This window comes from Thamnophis sirtalis, unplaced genomic scaffold (genome assembly GCF_051295495.1).
Source record: "Thamnophis sirtalis isolate CommonGarterSnake01/CBP01778 unplaced genomic scaffold, rThaSir2_p1.2 scaffold_6, whole genome shotgun sequence".
In the NCBI taxonomy this organism is placed as follows: Eukaryota; Metazoa; Chordata; class Lepidosauria; order Squamata; family Natricidae; genus Thamnophis; species Thamnophis sirtalis.
Window position 1 is genome coordinate 96,382,094 of NW_028261386.1, and position 26,223 is coordinate 96,408,316.

Here is a 26,223-nt window from a genome sequence, read left to right on the forward strand (position 1 = left end):
GGAAGGGAGTCCGTCTGATACTCCAAAGTTCAACCTTGGCTTATTTCCCTAGATCTGGTAGTATCTTCTGCTGTTATTCTTCTTTTTATATCCATGTGACAATCTTGTCCTTGATTTGCTTGCTGCTAGCAAGGAGACAAAAGGGAGTGTTGTCACTTATGCTATTGTTACAAATCAAGAGGAAAGGTAATTTTAAACCTCCCTGGCAGCCCTCTTCATCCAAGGTTTCTCTAGGAAAAGAATTTACAATAGGCTGTAAGTCTAAATCTCCCAACACGTCTTAGCCTGTCCAGGAGGAATTCTTAGTTTTTCTATCCATCTTTTTCCCCCTCTTTAGCCTTGCTGTAGGGAACCTGTTAATATGTTTTCGGAAACATATGAAATGACTTTGTAATCATACAGTCTTGGATGTCAGGAAAGTTGCAATGAGAAATTTCCACCTAAAACCAGTGAAGCTATAGAACAAGTGTTTATTGGAAAAAGGGGACAATAGAAGAAAAAGAAAGGGATACATACAAGTGATTTTAAATACAATCAACACAATTGGACTGAATAAGCCAGTTATTACTTCTTTGGCTAAACTTTTGGCTTTTAGTACATGCTGCCTACAGATTACACTCATGTCAGAAGTGCTAAGGCACGTCCCGATTGAAAGATTAGCTAGTGACATCACTGTTGGCTGGGGGACATCCAGTTGGGGGCTTCTTTCATGTCCTCAGCAGGAGCTGGAGTGAAGGATGGGAGGTCATCCCATTCCAGGGCAGAACTCAGATCTTGAACAGAACTTGCTACTTTTCAACCTAGCATCCTAGCTACGCGAGCCAGTGCCACAGTGTTCCTCGTTACAGATTAGGTTAGATGTAGAAAAGTATCTGTGCCTCCTGCTTGGTTGTTGGTAGACAGGCCATTTTTGTTCTTGCTCATATTTTTCCTTGAGCATTAAGGCTCAGTTTTAGTCAGTTTATTAGTGGTTATCTGATATTTTGCTTTGTGCTATTTGTCACAAGCACATTCAGTGGGTGGGAGTGATCCTGACAGAGGGGAAAAAACCCAAATCCTTGATGCCTCCTTAGAATCAGTAAGCATGCTCATTTGGTCAAATATCCTCTTTTGACTAATTTAATGTCCCAGTTATAGGAATGGATTTGAATTCATTGGATATTTTATTTGGCCAAGTATGACACACAAGGAATTTGTCTCTGGTGCAGAAGCTCTCAGTATATATGGGAAACAACAGGATGATGATGATGATGATGATGATGATGATGATGATGATGAAGAAGAAGAAGAAGAAGAAGAAGAAGAAGAAGAAGAAGAAGAAGAAGAAGAAGAAAGAAGAAATGATTAAGAAGGTAAATAAAGGAGGCCTTTAAATAAAGTTTTTAATAAAGTTTAGATTTGAGTACAGCAAAAACCACTGGGAACATCAGGTTGAGAAGGTTCTAGAGAATGAAAAAGTCAAGATTTTGTGGGTTTTCAGAATTCAGACAGACAGGCACTTGGCCCACAACACACCTGACATAACAATAATTGAAAAGAAAAAAAAGTTTGGTTCATTGACATTGCAATACCTGGTGATGGGCGAATTGAAGATAAGCAGCAATAAAAAATCACAAAGTACCAGGACTTGCAAATTGAAGTTGAGCGACTCTGGAAAAAGAAATTGAGTGCTGTCCCGGTTGTAATTGGAGCCCTTGGAGCAATATCTAAAGGGCTACCTTGCTACTTGGAAATTCTAAATTTATCGGACTTGAACATTTTGATTCTACAAAAAACCACCCTACTTGGAACAGTTTATATCCTCCGATGTTACCTTAACAGTTCCTAGGCCCTTGGTTAGGACTCAAGCTGTTGAGCTACCAACCAGCCTCAAAGACTGTGAATCTCACCAAAGATTATCATCATCATCATCATCAAAAAACTATTGAAGGTCCAACAGACGAAACAAGAATACAGAAAAGATGTGATAAAATCAAGAATGGAGAGTTGGCAGAAAAAAGCATTGCATGGCCAATTTCTGGAAAAAATAAAATATAAAGTGGACAGTGAAAAAACTTGGTTATGGTTAACAGCAGGTACATTAAAGAAAGAAACAGAGTCACTAATCCTGGCTGCGCAAGAACAAGCTATCCGCACAAATGCCATTCAGGCCAAAATTGAAAACTCCTCTGATGATGCCAAATGCAGACTTTGCAAAGAAGCTGATGAAACTGTTGATCACGTACTCAGCTGCTGTAAAAAAATCTGCAGACTGATTATAAATTCCAGCACAATTCAGTAGCACAAATGATCCATTGGAATTTGTGCAAAAATTATAATATTAAAACAGCAACAAACTGGTGGGAACATAAGCCTGAAAAAGTTACCGAAAATCAGATGGTCAAGATCTTGTGGGATTTTCGCATACAAACGGACAAAATACTGGCGCATAATACACCAGACATCACACTGGTTGAGAAAAATAAGGTTACAATCATAAACATCGCAATACCAGGTGATAGCAGGGTCAACGAGAAGGAATATGAAAAAATCACAAAATACCAGGACTTAAAAAACGAAATTCAACGATTATGGCACAAACCAGCAGTGGTAAGTCCAGTGGTTATTGGCACACTGGGTGCTATTCCAAAAGCACTGGAATTACATTTAAAACAGTTAAAAATTGACAAAATCACCATAAGTCAAATGCAAAAAGCCGCACTGCTTGGATCTGCACGCATATTACGAAAATACGTTACAACGTCCTAGGCCCCTGGGTGGGGCCCGACTAGTAACCAATGCCAAATCCGGCGAAACAACTGGCCGCTGTGATACAATTGTATAATAATAATAATAATATACCAAAAAGGAAAGGAAGTAAAGTATGCCGAATACATTCGACGAATTCGCAAGATATTAAAGTCCAAATTGAATGGAGGAAACATCATAAAAGCCATAAATATCTGGGCTATACCTGTGATCCGATACTTTACAGGAATAATTGACTGGACCCAGATAGAGTTGGACAATTTGGACAGAAAAACAAGGAAGCTTATGACAATGAATCATGCTTTGCACCCTAAAAGTGATGTTGACCTGTTATATCTACCAAGAGCAGAAGGTGGTCGAGGACTCCTACAAGTAAAACAGACTGTGGAAGAAGAAAAATACAGCTTGAATGATTACATCCAGAATAGTAAAGAACCAATGATTAAGGAAGTAAATAAAGGAGGCCTTTTAAAGACAACTAAGTCAAAAGCTGAATATAGGAAAGAAGTAATTGAGAAGTGAGCTGAAAATTGGAAAAACAAAGCTATGCATAGCCAATACTTGAAAAATATTGAAGGCAAAGCTGACCAAAAGCTAACTTGGAACTGGTTAAGATCAGGAGCACTGAAAAAAGAAACAGAAGGCTTTATTTTGGCAGCTCAAGAACAAGCCTTAGCCACAAACTACATGAAGGCAAATGTCACCTCTGTAATGAGAAAGATGAGACAATTGACCACTTGATCAGTGGGTGCAACAAAATTTCACAAACTGACTACCTACAACGCCATGATCGTGTTGCTAAGATCATTCACTGGAAATTGTGCCAAAAGTTTGGATTTGAGTACAGCAAAAACCACTGGGAACATCAGGTTCAGAAGGTTTTAGAAAATGAAAATGAAAAAGTCAAGATCTTGTGGGACTTCATAATTCAGACTGACAGGAACTTGGCCCACAACACACCTGACATAACAATAGTTGAAAAGAAAAAAGTATGGTTCATTGACATTGCAATACCTGGAGATGCACGAATTGAAGATAAACAGCAAGGAAAAATCACAAAGTACCAGGACTTGCAAATTGAAGTTGAGCGACTATGGAAAAAGAAATCGTATGTTGTCCTGATTGCAATTGGAGCCCTTGGAGCAATACCCAAAGGGCTACCTCACTATTTGGAAATTTTAAATTTATCAGACTTGAACATTTTGATTCTACAAAAAACCACCCTACTTGGAACAGTTTATATCCTCCGATGTTACCTTAACAGTTCCTAGGTCCTTGTTTAGGACTCAAGCTGTTGAGCTACCAACCATCCCCAAAGGCTGTGAATCTCACCAAAGATTAACCACATAATAATAATGATGATATACCAAAAAGAAAAGAGAATAAAGATGATAAGGGTAAATAATAATATTACAGCCATACAACATGTGTAAACATTCATAGGCATTAGATAGCACTGTGAGAATTAGGTGGAGAAACTTTTAAAAATATTCCCTCATTTTCTGCATGATGCCTGCATGGTTGTAATTTCCTGTCATATTTTTCAGTATATAATGAAAAATCCACAAAGCTTCTTTGGCTTTTCGTCCACAATCTTATTCTGCTAAGTGGTTATATTTGGTCTTTCTTCCTTGACTTTGCATCTTTAACACTGAACCAAAACCATCTCTCTGGTAACACAATAGCTGGTGGAAATTGTTGTCAACCATTCAATGTAAACCAATTCAGAGGAGAGACACTACATAAAAATATTTTATTGTTACAGATTATAATGACAGAAGCTTAAAATTTGGCAGAGATTTATCTCTCTTCTTGTACTAAAGAGAATCAAAGCAGGAAAATATTGAACTTTTCCTTCATGCTACCTATCTATTCTGGCTAAGATAATGTTTATATAATAGTCACTGAATTCCTTCTTCAAGGGTGATCTTCATAGACTTGTACAGTTATAGAACCAGACAACTATAAAATTACAGCCTTTTGCATACAATAAAGTGTGTGGCTTTATCATTATATTTATAAAAGAGGAAAAAATAATTAACTTTTTGTACGTGCTTACAGTATTTTTAGTTAGTTTCCATGTCTTCAAAACAGAATACCTTCTATTTCTGGTATTTAAGATATATAATTAACATACATAGAATTACTTACATGTTCCCATATTATACTTTTTAATGTAAAGAAAGAGAAACTTTGTTTTAGTAAGTCATTCATTTAATTATAAAAACCATTTAACTAGAAATGAATCTGGAACTTCATGAATCAGAATGCATTAGGATTTCAGTTAAGCAGAATGGGGGGTGGGGGGGGATAGCATGAAGTATTTTACTTCCAAGCTGATATATAAGTTTTCTTCCATGTTGTTGGGATGTCTTTCCCTTCTGCATCCAATTTTTTAATGTTCTTGACTCCAGATATTAGAAGTGACCTATATATACCTCAGCTCAAGTTTCAGATAATTAAGCTAGCAAGAATCCATGTCTTCCTATAGTTGGACAGAACAAAATGATATGCCAGCTGAATGATCTGCTAAAATGATAAGGACGATTAGGTTTTGGACAGTTCTGAATTCTGCCTCTCTGCTCATCTTAATGATGTATACTAGAACCCAGCAAGGGGAAAATAAATTGCAAGGAGAAAAAGAGAAAACATTTTGTTTTGTCAGAACCATTTATTTGTCATATGAGGAAGTGGAATTTATTCCAGCTAGTTTTGTGAGAACAAACTAGCGGTATCAATTTCTGTGTCCACGCTACATATAGATTCTTCTACTTCTCCATATTTAATAGTTTTTATATTGACACATATTGTGTATGCAACTATAAATTCCAAAGCCTTTCATACCTTAAAATATCCAGTTGTCATAATGGCCACAAAGCCCTATTTGCCTTCAGGGTTGGCTATATCTCTTCTGGTCTTTCAATCCTAATTAGAGCCCATTGCAACATTGGACCTAATATATTGTTGTATAATGTTCACAATATCAGATAAGAGATACAGAATGAGAGATGATTTCTTTTTATTCCCATGAAGAAACATGGACACAATCAGATTATTGTAGAATAACAGAAAACGGTTCAATTGAAGGTATCAAGAATTGAGCAAATAAGCTTAGAGAATATGCAAGGTGGAGAAGAATTTAGGATTTTGTTATTACACCTGACAACAATATGCTCACTGAGGCTTCTTTAATCAGATTTATTGAAAATAAAAGAGAAATCAGGAACAGAAGTGTCAGGAACTAGATACTGAATTTATATTTAGGTTTGTGTCAGGCCCAAGTCCAAAGATGACACACTGAGATCCAAATGAATCCCATCCTTAATTTTCTCACATCTCAGGGACATATTCTTGCCGAATTGAAGTTATAACCTTCTAAACTACTAAATACAATATATCCTGAGTGATTCTGAGTGATTCTGCAGCTACCCTGAAACTCTTCCCCACTTCCTCATCCAGTTTCGAACTGTGCACTACAGTCTCTTAATCTGGGCTCTCTTTGGGAAAGTTCTGTGTAATATTATTCTTCAGAACGATATATTTAGTACATGTAATTTGACAACTGGATAATGTAAATAGATTCTCTGTACCCTTACGGTGGCCTAAACATCGATGCCATAGCACTACAACAATGTTTGCTTGCTTAGAAACTTGCTTCTCTGTATTGATTTTGTCAGTTAACCAAGTTACAAGTTTGCAATAAATATACTACATGTTTTCTTTGTGGTTAGAACTGTGAATTAAAATTGTATTTCTTTGGAACAAAGTGACTGCAACTGTTAGGATGCAAATTTTACACACATTTTGAAAAACCTGAGATAGGTATGTTTTCCATTTTTCTCTTTATGTGAGTTAGACTGTCTCAAATATTCTCTCCACCCCCTACCCTCTCTCCTGTACAAGTTCAGTTAATTTCTATAGATCATGTAATGATTGCAGAAATTGCATTCTGCATACTATCAATTATCAGTTAGTTGCTAAAATAACATGGTCATAATAGCATGGTTATTTTTTTTTTAAAAAAAGAAATACACTTCTGTTGTGAAAAAGGGATTATCTTCCTTCTTCTTATTATAAATGTAAGGCTTGTCAAAAGACCAATAATTTATTTGTCAATGTTTGCTTTTTCCTTGTTACAGCACTGAATATTTTTAAAACAAGAGGATAATTTTTCATGTGGCAGGTTTGGGTGTACTTGCATATATAAAGAATTAGTTGTTTTCTGTGGATTCTGATAAATGGTGGGAGGAGTCTTTTTTTATTTAAATTAGCACTATTTGAGAATAAGAGAGTACTGTTCATATCTGATATCTTCCTTGCTTCCTTCCCCCCCTCCCTCCCTACTTTTAGAGTCATTGTCTATATCATTTTGATAACAGAATAACGGAGTTGGAAGAGACCTTGGAGGTCTTCTAGTCCAATTCCATACACAAGCAGGAGATTCTATACATTCTGGACAAATGACTGTCTAGTCTCTTCTTAAAAACCTCCAGTTAATGCAGCACCCACAACTTCTGAAGGCAAGCTGTTCCATTGGTTAATTCTTCTCACTGTCAGGAAATTTCTCCTTAGTTGTTTTTCTCCTTGATTAGCTTCCATCCATTGCTTCTTCTTCTGCCTTCTGCTGTTTCTGGTGGTGGAGATTGCCTGATTATCTCAATAAAAGTATTTATTGATGTGGCATATAATATATTTTGATAAGACTGTAATTAATTAAAATATTTATAACGAAGATTCTTTTCAAGAAAGGAAGCATTACTTAGTTTTCTTTTTAAAAAAATCAAATAAGAAAAGTGTGCATCAATCCGCCCCCCTCCAAGTTTATTCACAATATAAATAAATAAACTACCTAAATATAATGAGTTATGTTTCTACCAATAGGCACCACTTTTTCAGTGCCATCATTATTGGGGATTATTAGGCGATAGCGAGGTGGTGTACTCTAGGTTCAGACCCTCTACCAGAAATTAAACATACAGATCCTTTGTACTTGAATGACAATGTACAGCACATTAATTTTTAAGAGATATCTGGGCCCTGATGCTCAGCAGTTGAAGGAAGGGCTATCAGAATGGTATATACAGTCCATTAAGTTTTCAGAACAGGTGTTACATTAGGATAGATCTAAGTTGAATGTGATAAACTTTAATATGGTATGATAAAGTTTAGATTTAGGAATTTCTTCGTAGGAGAAAAGAAGGAGAAAGAAAAAGTTTTGCCCTTTCTTCTTTCTACTTTCTGCTTTCTGCTACCTAAAAAGCTCTAGAAGAGGGCCAGGGCATTGCCAAAATAGCACAGGAAATGGTATTACAGGTAAAAATTGTCCGTTCTTCCCACAAAATTCCTAAGGAACATTGCCTAAATGTGCTCCCTCACTTTTTCATGAAAATTCTTAGACCTTGCTAATCAAAGGCATACAAGGACTATTCATAGCAGACAGTAATTCCAAGCTACTGCCCATAGTATAATACCAATGCCTTCATTATTTCGTGTGTAACATTTTTATCACATGCTTAGCAAAGAATAAAAATAGTTGCAGGCAAATTCAGTTTTTACTTTCTCTGTCACTCTGGAAGGCTTGTCTCCTAGACAATATCGTGAGGAAAAAAAGCTGAAAAATCATTGTCTCTTTCACCTGGAAACTCTAGCTCTTTTTAAAATGGTAAATTCTGCGTAAGAGGCCACTGAAAAGTGAGCATTGACAAGTATTAATTAAGAACTTAATCTTTGAATAAATAAAAAAACAGTGAACACGATTAAATCTATTCGTGAAATACAGCAGAACATTTGGCTTTAATGAGAAAATGCACTCCTCACTCCAGACCAGTGGGAATTCCATTGCCATGTGTGTTATAAACATTTCTTCTTTCTCCTTGACAGGTAATATTTGAGGCTGAAGTCTCAGATGGAAGAAATGGCTACATTGCCATTGATGACATCCAGGTTCTGAGCTACCCTTGTGGTAAGTAATGATTAAGAGGCACACTTTTCTCTGTCTTTTCTAAGAGAAGCTCAATATTGTCAGACTGGTGTTTTCATTATTCAGCCATTGGTGTCTGGCTGCTACCACTGTTTTTCTATCTTTTTCTTTTCTAACGTGTTAGAAAAAGAAAAGGAGGATGTCAAAGTCATAAATGTTATTTTGTTATCACATAATTATTTTAATTCAGTTATTCTCTCCCACTCGACTGTAATGAAAGTGAAATAAAGTGTATCTAATAGTTTTATTGTGAGCTGAATTTTTAAAATTCATGTTACTCCCAATAATAGAAGCAGGTAATAACAATTGACAAATCCTATTTTTGTTGTTTGTTCTGTGTTGTGACAGTTCTGAAAAATGTCTATTTTCGGATATGGACAGCTGTCTCTCTACTGACAGGTCTTGCAGTTGTTTTATTTGGGGTCATATCTTTGGAAATTCCTGTGACAGAGGATTGGAACCATGGGAAGACCCCCAGGTTGCACTAAGTGCAGTCAGAATAGTCTTGAAGGAGTGACGGAAGAGCTCCTATCAAGGCAGTGGTCAGATAAGTGGGGTTTGAGACCAGTCCAAGAAACTAACTTACCATATTTTTCGGACTTTAAGATGTAGCAGTGTATAAGACACACCAAGATTTTGAAGACGTAAGTAAGAAAAAAAGTTGTTGTCCTCCTCAGCCCTCAGGAGCACTCTGCGGGCTTCAGCAAGGCTGGGGGAACGCAAAAACGGGCTGTTTTTCATCAAAATGGGGGCATTTTTCCCTTCCCCCAGACCTGCTGAAGCCTGCAGAGTGCTTCTGGGGGGGGGGAGAAGGCAAAAACATCCCCGTTTTGGTGAAAAATAACCCGGGGGCAGAGCTTCGGGAGGCCAAAAATGGCTGTATTCGGTGTATAAGACGCACCAACATTTCCACACTCTTTTAGGGGGGGGGGGAATGTGTGTCTTATACTCAAAAAATATGGTAAATAAATATCTCAGACAAGCCCCCACTTAGTTCACACAAAGATAAAGTGTGTGTGGGAGCAGAGGAAGTATTCAGATTCTGCTACTATAGCTGTTATAGTGAAAATAGTCCTGACCTATATAGCATTGGATTTTTTAAGTTTCATATGTCCTGTTGGGCTAACAGGTTGTATGCACCAACAGAGCCAAAGCAACTTCCATCAGCTCTTCCCCAATAAGACCAAGAATTTATTTGTTTGTTTAATTGTTTATAAAATTTATTGGCAGCTCAACTTATATAAGTAACTCTGGGCAGCTCACAGTCATAGAAATCAGCAATACTACATTAGCAATAACAATAGCACTTAGATTTATATACCGCTTCAGACTGCTTTATAGCCTTCTCTAAGTGGTTTATAAAGTCAGCATAGTGCCCCCAACAACCTGGATCCTCATTTTACCGTATCAACTTCAGACGGATGGAAGGCTGAGTCAATCTTAAATCAGTCAGGATCAAACCCTGGCAGGAAATAGAATTAGCCTGCAATACTGCATTCTAACCACTGCTCCACCATGGCTCTTCGCTTTGAAACATAAATACATTAAAACCCAAAATTAAACTCTAAGAATACATTGGGAGGGTGGGGGTGGAATGGGGTAGGTGGGACATGATGTTACTCAATCAACCACCTCCACTGTGCTGATGCCCATGAGTCAAATATCTGAGTAATGAGAAGGTGTTAATAATGATAAGTCTTTGATTTAGCGATCAAAATTAGCAAGGTATTAATGGAGCTAAAATTCTGGAGAAATGTCCTTCTAGGACCTAACATCCTTTGGATGTTTGTACATTTTAATTGTTTGAAGTTTCCAAGATGCCTCACAGACAGACTTGAAGAAATTCATTATAACCAATTTCATTGCATTTAAGTACAATGACAATAAAGATTATACTTACTTATAATCAGTGCATGCTCTGGAAGAGTGCAATAACAAGTGAAACAGAGTTTGTGGAAACTAAACTAAACATAATGTCAATATTTCTTATCCCTAATCCTTACTAATTTAGGAGTAGGATATGAAATCTCAAACCTACAGTCTAGATCGGAATATAAAAACAGACACCTCCCCCTCAGAAACCTGGAAAAAGATCATGACAAATTGCACCTGCGTTTTGGAACAAAAACAAACAAAAAACAAAACCTCTATGTGGGTATCTCCATGTATTCACAAGAAGCTGGACTCCACCTGAGAGAGTCTTTACCTTAATGCAGTATTTTTCAACCTCAGTAACTATGGATATGTGGACTGACTGTGGAATTCTGGGAGTTGAAGTATACCCACCTTAAGATTGAAGTTGAGAAACACTGAGGTTGAGAAACACTGTTTTAATAATAATACCTTATCTTCTGTCAGTGCCTTTTTCAACCCATTTTTTTTCATAAACAGAGTTTTGTCCTAGAGCTTTCCCTGAGGCAATGCAGAAAGTATAAAAAGGTTTGTCACTGTTTCAAACAATGCTATGTCTGCAATGCAGATAATATTTACTGACAGGACTCCACATCCCCCCAACCTACCATAATATATAGCTAATTAAGTTTTCACATTGAATATTATTGAAATTCACATTCAGGTTTGCAATTTCTTCGCATCCTATTTGGCCATTCTTCTTACTGAGCTAAAACATTTTTTTCTTCCATGTATGAATTTCTTTTCCCCTAAAGACTCCATGTGTATCATTGGGGGGGGGGGGGGTTGTAAAAATGTGACTGAAAATACACTTTGGTAACTCTGGTAACTATTTCTGTGTATCTTTGGGGGATGTTTTTTAAAAAAATGTGACTGAGAGTAGCCTTTGGTAACTTTCTGCTTTCCCTATCTCTGCAGATAAATCTCCTCATTTCTTGAGGCTGGGGGATGTAGAGGTCAATGCAGGTCAGAATGCAACATTTCAGTGCATTGCTACAGGAAGGGATGCAGTGAAGAACAAGTTATGGCTGCAGGTAAGGCTCAACCTGACCCATTTAATGGTCAGACCCTTCTGATAAAAACAAAGTCTCCAGTTCCTCAAAGATTGTATATGACAGACTGTTTAAATGCCACCTTCCTCTATCTGGCTTGCACATATGGAATTTTGTTTCCATTCTGCAGGCGAGAAGAATGAGGGAGAAACTATGCCATATCCTCTTTTTCTGTGGGATTCATTCTTTTAAGTTGCAAGCTGATAAATTCTGTGTAGGTTGGTGTATCGTTGGTAGACAGGCCTTCATAAAATCAAGCTGATAACATAATGTCACAAAGCTAGTCCCACATAATTTTCTGCCTGAGAAACAGATCATGGTGCACCTCCCATTCTGCAAAATGGGATGATTGGCGGTTCAGTGTGATTGACAACCAGAACTGGCAATGGGACAGCATTCTCTAGTACATCTGAAAGCAACAACCTACTTCTGGGAACAACGAGCAAGGCATTTTACAGGCACATATCTGTGAACTGGGGCAAAGCAGCTGCCATTTCTGATTACAATTACTTATTATTACTATTAATAGGAATATACACCATCTTTATTTTATACAATTCAAGGCAAAATAGTGAGGTGGGCTTTCGTGCCTAAGGGAAGGCTGGAACTCATGGGCTCACAGTTTCTGTTCCAGTACATTAACCACTGCATAGATGAGGCCAGTTCAGCTGTGCATATTTATAATGTGATAACTTAACCATATAGGATAGGCTCCTGTATTACAGTAAGACATAATCCAATTTGTTGAGGAATATGATTTAGTAGGACACATAAATTCACTTATTACAGCTTAGTATTATGCGCAAGCTAGGACATTATGACTTATTTAACAAACCTTGGTTTAGCTTGCCTTTGTTTAAAAATAATAAGGTAACTGAAAATAATTCCAGCCAAATCTTGCATATACAGAGTGGTGTAAGCAATTCATAGAAGGGAGCCCAAGTACTGAGTAGTCTGAACTTCACACACTTCTATGAAAACAAAGCATAGAAGTTATAGCGTTCTATTTTTCAGGAATGTTCATTGGTACTGCATTGCATGATATCTCAGTTTAATTAATCCAAAAGCTCAGCCTTGAGCTTTAATTTAAAAATATACATGCAGTTGAAATATTTAAATCCTACAATTAAACCAATAAGAAGAAAAAAAGCCTAAGAGAAAGAATTAATTGGCTATTTAAGCAAAGTACAGAACAGCAGACATTATTTTAATGGTCTTTATATGGTTTACTGGAAGACATTTCAAGAAAGTGGAGTCCTAACTGAATATTGAGCATCTTCAAAAGTAATGAGAAATTGCCAAAACTACCACTTGTAGTCAGTGAAAAATCTCCTTTAAATCATTATTACTTGGCAATCATTGCTTTGAGTACTTACTTTTCCAAGGAAGCAGGTAAGGTGACTTATTCTTGTACATATGCATCCATATCTCCTAACTCTTTCATGATCTGGAAGCATTCTGCTTACAAATTTAGTGAGATTGAAATTATTATGTAAAAAAATCAATAGTTTTTAGGCATTTCAAAAGGTTTGAAATAGTTACAACTTGCATGCTCTATCTCTGTGATGGTGAACCTATGGCACGCATGTCCAAAGTGGCACACAGAGCCATGTTGCCTGACATACGTGGCATCAACCGTTCCTCTTCCAGGCTTCTGATGTGCATGTGTGTGCGATATCAGCTGGCCATTATGCGTGCAGCAGTGCCAGAAACTGGAAGAGCAAGTCTTCCGTTTTTTGGCATAAGCATGTGCGACAGCCAACTGGTCATCATGCGCACATGCGGGCCAGGAAACTGAAGACTAGCTGGCTGGTGCATGTGCATGCCAGAAACAGGAAGTGCGCACATGCCCCCTGGGTAGCTCTTCTTCCGAGTTGTGGCCCTGACGAGCACGTATGCTCCCTTTTCAGCACTCGGTGCGGAAAAGGTTCTCCATCACTGCTCTATCTGATGTGGGCTATGTGGATTGGGTTACACATTTCTAGGGCCAGAGTTGGCGACTGATGTCTTAATTCTCTCTCCTTCCCACTGTTCCCTCTGAGGTGCGCGGCTGCGTGGCCGCGCACGTGGCAAGAAAACCCCGCACAGCAGTTTCTAACTGCCGCACAGTGATTTCTGTCAAAGGAAACGTGGGGAAGTCCTTTGCAGGCAGCTAGAACTGGCTACCTGCAAAGGACCTCCCCAGACTTGTTTTGATGAGCACGGAGCGACTGACGGTAGTTTGTGCCAGCCGCAGCCGCTCAAACTAGCATCAGTCGCCCCTGTGTTCAGCAAAGCAAGCCCGGGGAGGTCCTTTGTGGGCGGCCAATCCTAGCCGCTTGCGCCCAGCGCTGCAGCTGAAGTAACCCCCCCCCCAAAGCCCCTGCCGCCACCAGAATATCTGCTGCCTCCCCCTCCTCCTCTAACAGAACTGGATTTGCCATCCGATGCCGCGGCTGAGATGAAGCAGCCAAAGCTCCCGTCAGCACCCCCGCCTGTGGCAGTGGTGCCTCCCTCTGAAGTGGAGCACCTTAGCTGGTCCCCACATTATCCTTCCCCCTTCCTCCTCTGCCGTGCTTTTGAGGAGCCATGAGGCTACGGGAGCCAGTAGGAAGGCAGTGGAGGGGGCGGGAGCAGGGAAAAAAGGCCTCATGTCTTCTCAAAAGCATGGCAGAGGATCAGGCGGTGGCAGGGGTAAATGCGGTGCCCAGCTCAGGTGCTCCGAGTGGAGGTGGTGCCAGCAGGAGCTTTGGCAGCTTCACCTCAGCCACAGCACCAGGCAGCAAATGTGGTGGTCCTCTTGGAGGAGGAGGGGGAGGCGGCAGCAGTTATTCTGGTGGTGGTGGGGGCTCGTCGGCATCTTCAGCGGCAGCCCTGCCCCCTGTGAAAAAAACCCGAAGATGGAGCAGATCCACGCAGATGACGTCGCTGCAACATGACTGGAGAAGGAATTCTGGGAGTTGAAGTCCACAAGTCTTAAGCTGTCAGGTTTGAAGACTCCTGAGATTTTTTTTCTGAAGGGTTAGGGGTGCAAGGATCTTGTAACTTGACAGCTTTAACACTTGCATGCTTCAATGGCAGAGTTTCTGAGCCAACATGACTGGAGGAGGAATTCTGGGAGTTGAAGTCCACAAGTCTTAAAACTGTCAGGTTTGAAGACCCCTGAGGTTTTTTTTCTAAAGGGTTAGGGGTGCGAGGGTGTTGTAACAACAGCTTTAAGATTTGCATGCTTCAAATGCCAGACTTTCTGAGCCAACATTTTGGTTGCTAAGCAGGAGAGTTGTTAAGTGATACTGATATTATATAACACTTTTAATTAAGCAGGTACCTTGAATAAACATAACTTTGAGTTTCAAATAATACTGATTTCATTGTTGTCTTAGGTGACATCTGTGAAAAAAATTCAGGTGCTCAGGCATGAAAATATGCCGCTCAAACACTATACTTTTCTGCTCCCACTGAAAAAAAATTAGAGGGAACATTGCTCCTTCCCCCCTCCCCGAGAGAGGGAGGGTGGATTTTATCTGTATGTATATACATAATAGCAAAATGAAGTAAGATGACTGTTTTAGTTAGGACTGGTTTGAGGAATGAGGTAGCAATGGGTTTTCCTGATACCATTTGTGATTCATAATACAATACTCTAATATACAATACTACCAGCTCCTATTGCCAGAATAGAGCTTGTGTACCTGAATTCCAATTGTTGAATTCTGTCTAGGAAACTCTTTGAGAAGATGGTACTAAGAAACTCCTTTGCCCTTTTTGCTTTTTCCATCCTGTTTCCCAAAGCTTTTCAGCATGAAACTGCTGGAAGAAGTCAACCATACATTTCTTACTCCAAAGAATAATTGCCTAGGATTATAACATGGCTCTCTTGCTCGAGAATATTGCCTTATTTCAAATCATTCCACATCCTTCATTGAAAGTGTATATATTCTCAGACATAGCTGTGCAGTTCTAAGTATTTGGGGGCTTTTTGGCTTTATGTCTTATATAGCAAATATTGATTCATTTAACCATTTCTCACTTTGAATTTCAAATATGTGTGAATTCTACTGATGAATTGCTTTCTTCCATGATGTTCTTCTAGAGCAATGAATATGGGGTCATGGCTACAGTTTCTCCACATAGAATAACATTTTGACAGTGATCCAGCTGTCTGTGGGAGAATTTGAGTAGAAAGTGCAAGTCTCACTTTGCTTAGGCAGATCAGCTTCCCTTCCACAAATGCAGTTAGAATTTTAATGACTGGAGGAAAATAAACAGACCAACAGAGTATCTGGGGCTTAGAGTATGGTCATCTGCAACATTTGTGTAGTTTTTTTGCTCTCATCTTCCATTCTTCTATAAAACCCTGATCACATCTTGTGTTGCTGCTGCTGATCCTGGACAGGGTTTGCTCATCATCTGTTCTTCATTGGCTGGAACCTACTTCTTGATATTCTTCTTGGCTTGCTGCTCAGCATAGATTAGGTCTGCCTGGCTATCCTTTTGGTCTGTTTGAATGCCATCTTCTTTCATTGGCTAGTGCCTATCCTGAAGTGCCTTCCATGAGTGAGGCATGTAGGAGTTCTTCACCAATGGAGAGAATAGTTTGTACAGATCTTGTGGAACTACCAACTCATAAAAGGCCAGGACTGTCCTTTAACATAATGGGTATGTTGACACTGACAGATTATGATATCTCTTTTCCACCTGCTTCTAAGATTGGTTTCACAGACAGAAATGTTTTCCTGGGTTCTGTTTCAATACTGGCTTTTCTGGGTACAAGCACAACCTTTATATCAGACTGTAGGGGCTTGAAGTAAGAGGCATTTGGGAATTAGCCTGGAAAGGACTGCAAGGTTTTGGCACTGTACCAGAATCCCTATGCCAAGTTGTGCCTGGAGCTTCTGGGTTCTAGCCTAAAGGGAACTGTGCAGATTTCAACCAGATTCCTTGTTTCCATTGGCTGCTTTCATACAACATGTCACACAATTCAAGATCTAGCAGCTGAAAAAAATATATGACTTCACCTGAGCGAAATAAGTGAATGAAGCCTGTTTATCTATCCATTCAGCTAGTTTATACTTCAGTACATTGTGCAACTCCAGGAAATGGATTTGTAGTAATAAATTAAGTGTCTTGTAAACATGTCCTTATACAGGGCCAGATCCGGCTTGCGGGTGCTTAGATCTGACCTGTAGGGCCACCCTGGAAACAGTAAAGGACCAGCCTGTCGTACCTCTGCCAGCAAAAACAGAGCTCGGGAGAGCCATATGCAGCCCTCCCGAGCTCTGTTTCCACTGACAGAGGGTTGCAGGAAGCCATTGCAGCCAAAAAAGGAGCACAGGAGTCTGTTTTCATTGGCAGAGCACATGAGCCACCACAGGCGTCCCCAGCACAAGTGATGTCAAGCTGGCCATGCCCACCAAGGCCATGCCAACCCTGCCCCCCTAATGTCAAACATAACCCTATGTGGCCCTCAATGAAATCAAGTTTGACACCCCTGCTTTATAGCCATTCAGAAGCTATCCTGCCTGAAACCAATTATCGCTCCAGGGATTCCATAATACCTTTGAGTGAAGGGTGTGACTCTCCTCCAACTTCAGTTCCTTTTAATAGAGATCTTGAGCATAAACCAAATAAGAATCTTTAAGGAGCCAGAGACAATTGGGTGTGAAGGAAATTGTTTCCATGGTCAATAGGTATAGTGGGAAAGGCATTTCTGTAACCACATAAGCTGTGTTTTACTGACAGAGAAACAAGAAGCAAACTCAGTACTCCATCTGGGTGCGCACAATTTTTATTGGGAAGGTAATGCATATCTGGACCAGTTTCTTGGTTAAAAAGATAAAGCAGACAGGATCACTGTCCTGAGCTGTTAGTCCTGGTCTGTTTGGATAGGCAGGTGACAGAATGGAGAATGAAGTTCTAATGGTAGATAAGCCTAGCAAACACCAAAGGAGCACAGAGTCTCCATTAGAATAGAATAACAGAGTTGGAAGGGACCTTAGAGATCTTCTAGTCCAACTCCCTACTGCTTCACAAAACCATTGTTGCTATGATTTTGTGAATTCTTTTCATTTTCAGGAATTGTTGAAGTCATTGAATAATCCAAAAGTTTGCTTTGTCCTGTGATTTATTCAGTGGACATACGTTTGTTCATACAATGTATAGAGGGGATGAATATGAATGGATGGATGGAATTGGATGCTTTGGTAAACCTCAAATGGATTGGAACATTTCGAGAACAATATAAAATAATTTCAAATACAACATCCAATAGGAAGGACAAAGAATAAGGATTTTAAAAATATCCTGATTTATGCCATTCAGCTAAGTTTTTGTTAGTTCAGTGTCAATATCAAAGCCATTTTTACCCTTTGTCTTTCAACATTAAGCTATCTCTTGTTTATTTGTTTTGGAATAATAATGAGTAGCATAAACTGTCCCAAAAGGTTTTAGATCTCACTTATATGCCCAGAATAAGATAGCACCTGTAATGCCCCACCCATAAAGCCTTGTGCTTGGAGCATCTGCTAAACCATATGCCCTGGCTCCCAGTTTAGTTGTTCATAACTGAATCACTAATGAGTCTATCTATCACTGTTGTGTCTTGGCATCCACACACCATTTGGCTTGGGCAGAGAAGCTTGGCCTCCTTGTGCAATTCTGTTTGCATTCTGACATGCAGGCCAGGGTGCTACCATCGATTTTGATATGACCAAAATTAAAAGATGATCACATTCACTTAGGAAAAAAGAAAAAGAAAATTAAAGCTTGACTGGTATAATCCTATGCAGATAGAGATATAGGAAAGAAGCCAATCTGCCTGCTGAGGCTTTAGGTGCTGGCTAAATGCCTCCCCAGTTGGCAAGTCAAATCTGGAAGTTTTCATTGAAACTTTTAAAAAAGAATATTAAAAACTACTACAAACTAATATAAATCAAGGGAGGGGGAAAAAGCAACATAAAAAGTTCAAAGAAAGGAGAAAAAGAGTTGAAAAAAATAGAAAAGAAGGAAAAATATATAAGCTGCAGTAACTTCCAGTATCTTCAATGCACTTATGAGTACAAATATATTCTAACCTTTGTCTAAAAAGTTATTTTACTTTTCTTTCCCTAATATAACCTGACTAATCATCAAATCCATTAATCACAAGGTTTTTTACATTTTTATCCAAAAAGGTCCATAAGAGCTTTGCACCTTCAATAAATGTAGATAATGTCTTTTCTCTAATCAAAGAAGTCAATGTATCCATTTCAGCACAATCTTTAACTAAACCAACTATTACTTCACAGTGGATACAGTTAAATCTTTCCGTCCCTTTGCATATAATAAGCTTACCAGAGTAATATATTTATTATTTTATATATTGAAATAATCTTTAATGGGATTTTTGCCTATTTGTCCATTAATCCTAAAAAGAAATGTTCTGGATTCAGCTGAATATTGATCTTTAAAATCCTCTATATTAAAGTATCTATTTGAATAAATTTTTAAGCTTTTTTTAACATGTTCTTATATGTTCACCTTTCCAACATACATTTGAAGTAAGATTTTTAAAGTCTATCCTAATTTTAACCTTATACAGTGGTGGGTTCCAGATCCTGTTGCAACCGGTATGCTGCAAAGGGGCACGGCGTCCACCACATGAATGTGTGCAGCATATACATGCAGAATACACATGTGTACTTACTGCCTGCAATGCTCCGCGATGCCTCTGCAACAGTTCAGCTGCTCACGGAGCATTGCGCAGGTACCATACGCTCTGTGTGCGTGTGCAGAAGCCACGAAGAGCTCAAATACTGGTAAGGAGCACGGGCGGGTGGTCCGGCCCTCGGAGCACCATACCGGAATGGTACCTGGTGCTCCCGGCAGGCACCAGTACACCCGTACCGGGGCGTACCAGTTGTAACCCATCACTGACTTTATACTACCATAAATATCCATGTCATACAAACTTCTTGTCATGATCTTCTAACTCTAAAAGTCTCGTGTTTCTTAGCAAAATCAGTTATTTCATTCAGATCAACAACAAGCAGCAAAATACAATTTCAAATCTGGTAAACCCAATTCTCTCTCCTTTGCACCTTGTAATAGCTTATATTTAACATATTTTTACCCCTGGCCATATAAATTTATCCATTGTCCTAACAGGTATTTTATGATTTTTTTTAAAAAAAATCTCCATTTTAACATGCCCTTGTTAAATTTTAGTCCATTTCATAACATAATTAATTTGAAGTAACTTACAATTCATATTTACTGTAGTAATACTCAAGTATTTTACTTTTTCTTAATTGTAAAACCATTTTTCTACATAAGTTCTATTTCATCTTCAAATATCAAAGTTTTGTTATCATCTTTGTGTTCTGAATCTTGAAACCTGCTAATATACCAATGGCTTTACATTTCCTATTCTATTCCCACTAATAGATTTTCTAAAATTAAGATCAAATCATCTACAAAATGCCCCTAATTTATAATTTTAATTTTAATTTGATTTTCTGACCTTGACTTATATCTCTATTCAATACTTGAAGAAAAAACATGAACAAAATTGGAAACAGGGGCTTGTTTTTCTGAATCTCACAAGATTTTATTAATTCTTCATTAACAATTATTTGTACTTTCTGAAAAGTGTAACTCGATCTTACCCATTTAATAAAATTATCTTCAAGGTTCATATGCACCAGGATGCTAAGGAAACAAGCAAAAAAATTACAATGGGACCTTGGATCACAAATGGTTCTGACCACGACCAAATCAGGTGTCAGCCAAAAAATCTGCTAAATGTTTCATTCTGTTCACAAACACCGTCTCAGCAATTTTTCCTGCTACAGTTATTTTCCCTTGTGCACCTTTTTGGGGGGGGATATGCACACATGCAGTCAGTCTTTCTTCCGGTCACGACCAAATTGTGTGTTGACCAAAGTCCTGGAATGGATTACGACCGTGACCCGAGGTCCCACTGTATATTCAAAGTCATCTAAAATTGACCGTATTTTTCAGAATATAACCCTCCAAAAAAGAGGGTGAATATCTGGGTGTGTCTTATACATTGAATACAACATATTTGGCTTTCTGAAACCCCACTCCCTTTGCACAAATGGATGTGCAAAAGGTTTGGGAGGCTTGCAAAGAGCTCCTGGGGGCTGGGGAGGGCAAAATTGACCCAAAAACCAGGCCGTTTCCCCCCCCCCCCGGAGCACTGTACAAGCCTCCCAAAGCTCTGCATGCCTTCCCTTTTTTTTTTTCAAAAAACAAGGCGTGCAGAGGGTTTCGGTGGCCTGAAGAGTGAAAAAAATTTTTTTTTAAATTTACCTCTTCAAAATCATGGTGCATCTTATACACCTGTGCATCTTATAGTCCAAAAATATGGTAATGCAGTTTATTTTTCATTATGTTGCTCAAGATATTCCAAAATATTCTCAATATTTCTAATATTGTCTTATAGTTGACTTTTAAGTAAAAATCTACTGATATTCATGAATAATATCCTGTAAAATTATTTTTTTAATTTTTTTATTTTATTTTATACACATAAGCACATCAACAGAACACATAAACACATTAACAAAAATAACCACATAACTTAAAAACAACATAGGAACAATAAGTTCCATCGTATATCATACAGCAGTTCCGAATCGGTTTCTTTGCAGTTAGTGTTTTCCTTTCTATACATTTCTATCTTGCGTTTGTAATCTCGTTACTCATTATCCATTTTTATATACATTTCTTTATTTATTTATACTTAGCTACTTATGATCAAGTATTATTTACCTATATTGTGCTTTATATTTTTACTGTCATCTATTCGCTTACATGCAGTTATAGGTATACATTCACATAGTTATTCTTTTTCTTTGCCATTCTTATGTTATTATTATTCCATTTAAAAGGGGTATAAGGTATAATTTGGAATGTATTATTTACCATCCTTCACACCTGCTATGACACCACCTTATTTTCTCTTTCTTTTCTGTAAAATTATTTTTAACCTTTCAGCCAGAATCTCTGTAAATTATTTGTAATCATTGTTCAATAAAGATACCGGTCAATAGAACATATATATACATATCAGAGGTGGGTTCCTACCAGTTCGCACCTATTAGGTAGAACCGGTTCGTCAAATCTACCAAACCAGTTAGAAGAGGTTCCACCAGTGGACCTGGAAAACAGGCCACACCTATAGAAGAGGTTCCAAAAATTTTTGAAACCCACCACTGGTCCTTGGATATGATTATTCTACACTATCATGCTCCTATTTATAAAACTCAGTGCCTCTGTGAAAGGTAATGATGACTACTACGTTTGTGGTGCAATCAGAACATTGCATGTGTTGAAGTTGTTTTAATGCAAACCAAAGATGCCTTTTAAAAAACAGGTTTACATCATATTCTTATGCATAATAGCAATAGCAGTAGCAATAGCAGTAGACTTATATACCGCTTCATAGGCCTTTCAGGCCTCTCTAAGCGGTTTACAGAGAGTCAGCATATTGCCCCCAACAATCTGGGTCCTCATTTTACCCACCTCGGAAGGATGGAAGGCTGAGTCAACCCTGAGCCGGTGAGATTTGAACCGCTGACCTGCTGATCTAGCAGTAGCCTGCAGTGCTGCTTTTAACCACTGCGCCACCTTGCATGCCAGTGTTGTGTGTGAGGTAATTTAAGGTGGTTCTGACAAGTGCCGTCGGCATCTTCATATCCGGTCACATGGGCGGCAAGCCACTCCCATCCAGTCACATGGGCGGCAAGCCACTCCCACAAAGGAGGCCACACCCACAGAGTAGGTTCGAACAATTTTTGAAACCCACCGCTGATACATATATACATATATACATATATACATATATACATATATACATATATACATATATACATATATACATATATACATATATACATATATACATATATACATATATACATATATACATATATACATATATACATATATACATATATACATATATACATATATACATATATACATATATACATATATACATATATACATATATACATATATACATATATACATATATACATATATACATATATACATATATACATATACACATATACACATATACACATATACACATATACACATATACACACATACATATACATGTATGTGTATATATGTATACATATATACATATATACACATACACATACACATACACATATAGGTTTATTAATATATTTAGGTTTACTATAGTTAGATGTCCATTGATATATATTTTTTTTGCTCTTCATTAGAATGATGAGAGGTGTTGCCAACTACAACATTTGCATTTATGAAATAGATAATTCTAGCTAATGATAATAATGTATACTTTTAATTTCTTTATGGAATTATAGCTCCATAAGGACATTTTTGTTTTGACATAGCATGAAGTATTATCCCAGGCCTTATCTTAGCATTACATATGAATCAAGGTGAATACATATGGTTAAAAATCTTGGTTTAGGATTATAGATGAACACAGCAATTTATGTAATTATAGTATGCAAATTAAGACATAATATTTTGTTTTGCATGCCCTAGAAAAAAAGCAAGAGACTCATTCATTCATTCATTCATTCATTCATTCTTTTAACGAATATTTTTGTTAAGAGGTTTGAGTTTAGGTAGTGTGGAATTGACTATGTTTGTTAGATCTTAAAAGGGGATAGTTTGAAAATAACTGTTTGCTTGAAATAAAACATGAAGAGTATGAACAACTCTTTAAAATAGTCTATAAAGCAGTTTTAGCCCTAGAAGGGCAGTTCTCAGACTAAAAATATTCCTTTTCTTAGGCATGAGCAACACAGAATTTTAACAAGACCAGTTGAAGTAAAAAGAATAGAGTTATTAACATTTCATAACCCAAGTATTTCCCATTAGATATGATTTATCTCCTCAGCCATTAGGGCAGAACCATTCATAATATCTTTTTAATGGTTTGACTGTAAATTGGCACGAAGGTGGGTCTTTGGACCAATAATGGATGAGTCTTCAGGTATCTATTTACAAAACTGTCTCCTGAATCCTAATCATTCTGAAAAGTGACCCCTAATAATTTAGCTAGTTCAATGAAAAGGAACATCTGCGCTTCAGCAGGAAGTCTCTAACAGACCTACATATTTTCTAGCTTTAAACACTCCAGCAGAGTGGGTAAGGCTAGAAAATATGGTTTTCCTACCATGTGATGAGAGGGACTCCATCTTACAGATGTGCTCATTTTAAATATATATATATAAAGGCAGTAGAAAACCTGAGCACAACCTGGTTGTACGTCTGCAGTTTCAATACTGCCCTACCTCCTGTTTGAACTGTAATTACCTAATTTCATTTAGATGATTTCTAAATGCCATCTTAGGGTCATTCCCAATAAAAAATAACAGGGCTGGAATATAGCAGTAGATGGTGTTGATTCCACTTAAATTACATTTACATTCAATTCAGCATAGCTGACTGTATTGCTTCCTGTGTTTTTAATTACTGTTCCCCTAAAGTCCCATTCAACATTGCAATTCAGTGGCAATTTCTGGATAGGATCTAAGGATCACACATCTGGCTTTGAGAGGCCACTTGTGTCCCCAGTGCCTCAAGCCATGAAACTTAACTGTGCCTTGTTGCGGAAAGAGTAAAGGTGGTACTTTAAATTTTCTATCTTTAATCAGATTAAAGTCCACCAAGGCCCTGGCAAGTAAAATATGTGATTTAGACCTAAACTACCTGCTTTGATAAATCCCTACCAGATTCCTGCTGTGGTGCGAGGTAGTTTAACAATGTCTTGCTTTCCAATTCTTAATTTTCCTTCCCTGCTATAAAATTGTCTTGTAAAGCTCTCCTCGGATTTTCTTTTTCTTTTGCTTCCACAGCCTTGTAGGCAATTTATGTCTCCTCATGTTCTCTCTCATTGTAACGGAGCAACCATGGTGACATATGATTCAGGGGACTACTGCAGATGTGATTCCCTCCAGACTCAGTTCTGCAAATTAACTGGTGCTTAGAGCATGTCCAGCATTACATCATTCTTCAGCGGATGCCTCTTTCTATTACAGTTCGGAAGATGAGAGTATTATCTCACTGATTTCCCCCCCCCCCCACCAAGCTCCTCTGATGGTGGTTCTTCAAATAGCTTTCCTGCCCTTATACACAATTCTCTGATTAGAGATTTGTTTTTGAAAATGTCTTTGTTTCAAATAGTTCCATCATAACTAGAGCCTCTTGTCATGCTTCTGGTCTGCTTCACCATTCCACTTTTACATGTCCATTGAGTCTTAACAGCCTTTACAACTCTGGTGATGGTTATCATTGTAACATAATACAATTATTTTTTAAAAAATATATATAAAACTCAACAGAATAGATAACCTGGCCATTGTACACCAAGGTCATTATGATTTATTGATAAACTAAAGATAATTCAGCTTGACTTGGATCAAGCATACAAAAAATCATTATTTCTGACTACATGAATTAACTTGTAATAGATCTTGGTGTGCCTACGTTCCTCACCTTCCTCTTTGCATCCCCACGCCCAAAAAAAGATGACAGTGGTAAATGAGAGCTTTCATTTCAACTATAGTTTTCTTTGGCATTTGAATTAAGATAACCATAGAATAGCATTAGCAATAGCATTTAGACTTATATACTGCTTCACAGTACTTTACAGCCCTCTCTAAGAGGTTTACAAAGTCAGCATATTGCCTCCCCACAATCTGGGACCTCATTTTACCAACCTTGGAAGGATGGAAGGCTGAGTCAACCTTGAGCCTGCTGAGATTTGAATTGCCAAATTGCAGACAGCCGGCAGGCAGCAGTAGCCTGCAGTATTGCATTCTAACTACTGCTCCACCATGGTTCTTAATTTACTTAATTTGTAGTTACTGCTTAAATTGTTATGCTTAAATTGTCGTTACTGGGGTATTGTTATTCTTATGCTTAAATTGTAGCTACTGGGACAAAAATTTCATATTTTACAGGAACTTTAGTTGAAATTGAAAATACGTTTTCTTTCTTTAGTGAGGAATGTGAAGGAAAAGTTGCAAACATTGCTGTTTTATGCTGGAAAAAGTTGAACTTTATAGAGCTTTGTTTTTAAATTTCTTTGCCCAATATTTCTATGCCATCATTTGCTTACAATGTTGTAAACCTTACTGCCTTTGGATTATTTAAGTTAATACTATATTGAAATCTCTTTTCCAGTTTCCCAAAGAATTTTTTGTTTTTGTTTCAATCTTTTCCATCATGTTTCAGATTCCTTCTCTATCTGCACTTTCTGAACTCTCCTATATGTTCCCTTAGAATGTAACTGAGGCATGAGAACTGGCTACTACATATTGTATCAGAGAAGAGAGGATTGGGTGGTAAAAGCAGGGATAGTAACACAAGCCAGAGTTGCTTCAAAATTCAGGCAAGATGCTATATGTCATCAATAAGATTGAGGAGAATTTCATCAAAACTCTTGTTTTCTTTGAAAATCTCCCTTGAGTGCATGTTCTTTTCCCTCAAATTGAATGACAACTGTCACATAGTTGGGGAAAATTAAAAGAAACTAAG

At 37.9% G+C, this 26,223-nt stretch overlaps 1 protein-coding gene across 7 annotated transcripts in view; it reads left to right on the forward strand.

The window, feature by feature from the left end:
- The window catches only part of PTPRK (protein tyrosine phosphatase receptor type K), a 432,976-nt gene that overhangs the window by 188,200 nt on the left and 218,553 nt on the right, over window positions 1-26,223 (forward strand). For all 7 annotated transcript variants that reach the window (XM_087718519.1, XM_087718514.1, XM_087718515.1 and 4 more), the window contains exons 4-5: window positions 8,629-8,710; window positions 11,558-11,673. In XM_087718519.1, coding sequence (XP_087574645.1) covers window positions 8,629-8,710; window positions 11,558-11,673 — 198 coding nt within the window. The remainder of the gene's footprint in view (window positions 1-8,628; window positions 8,711-11,557; window positions 11,674-26,223) is intronic.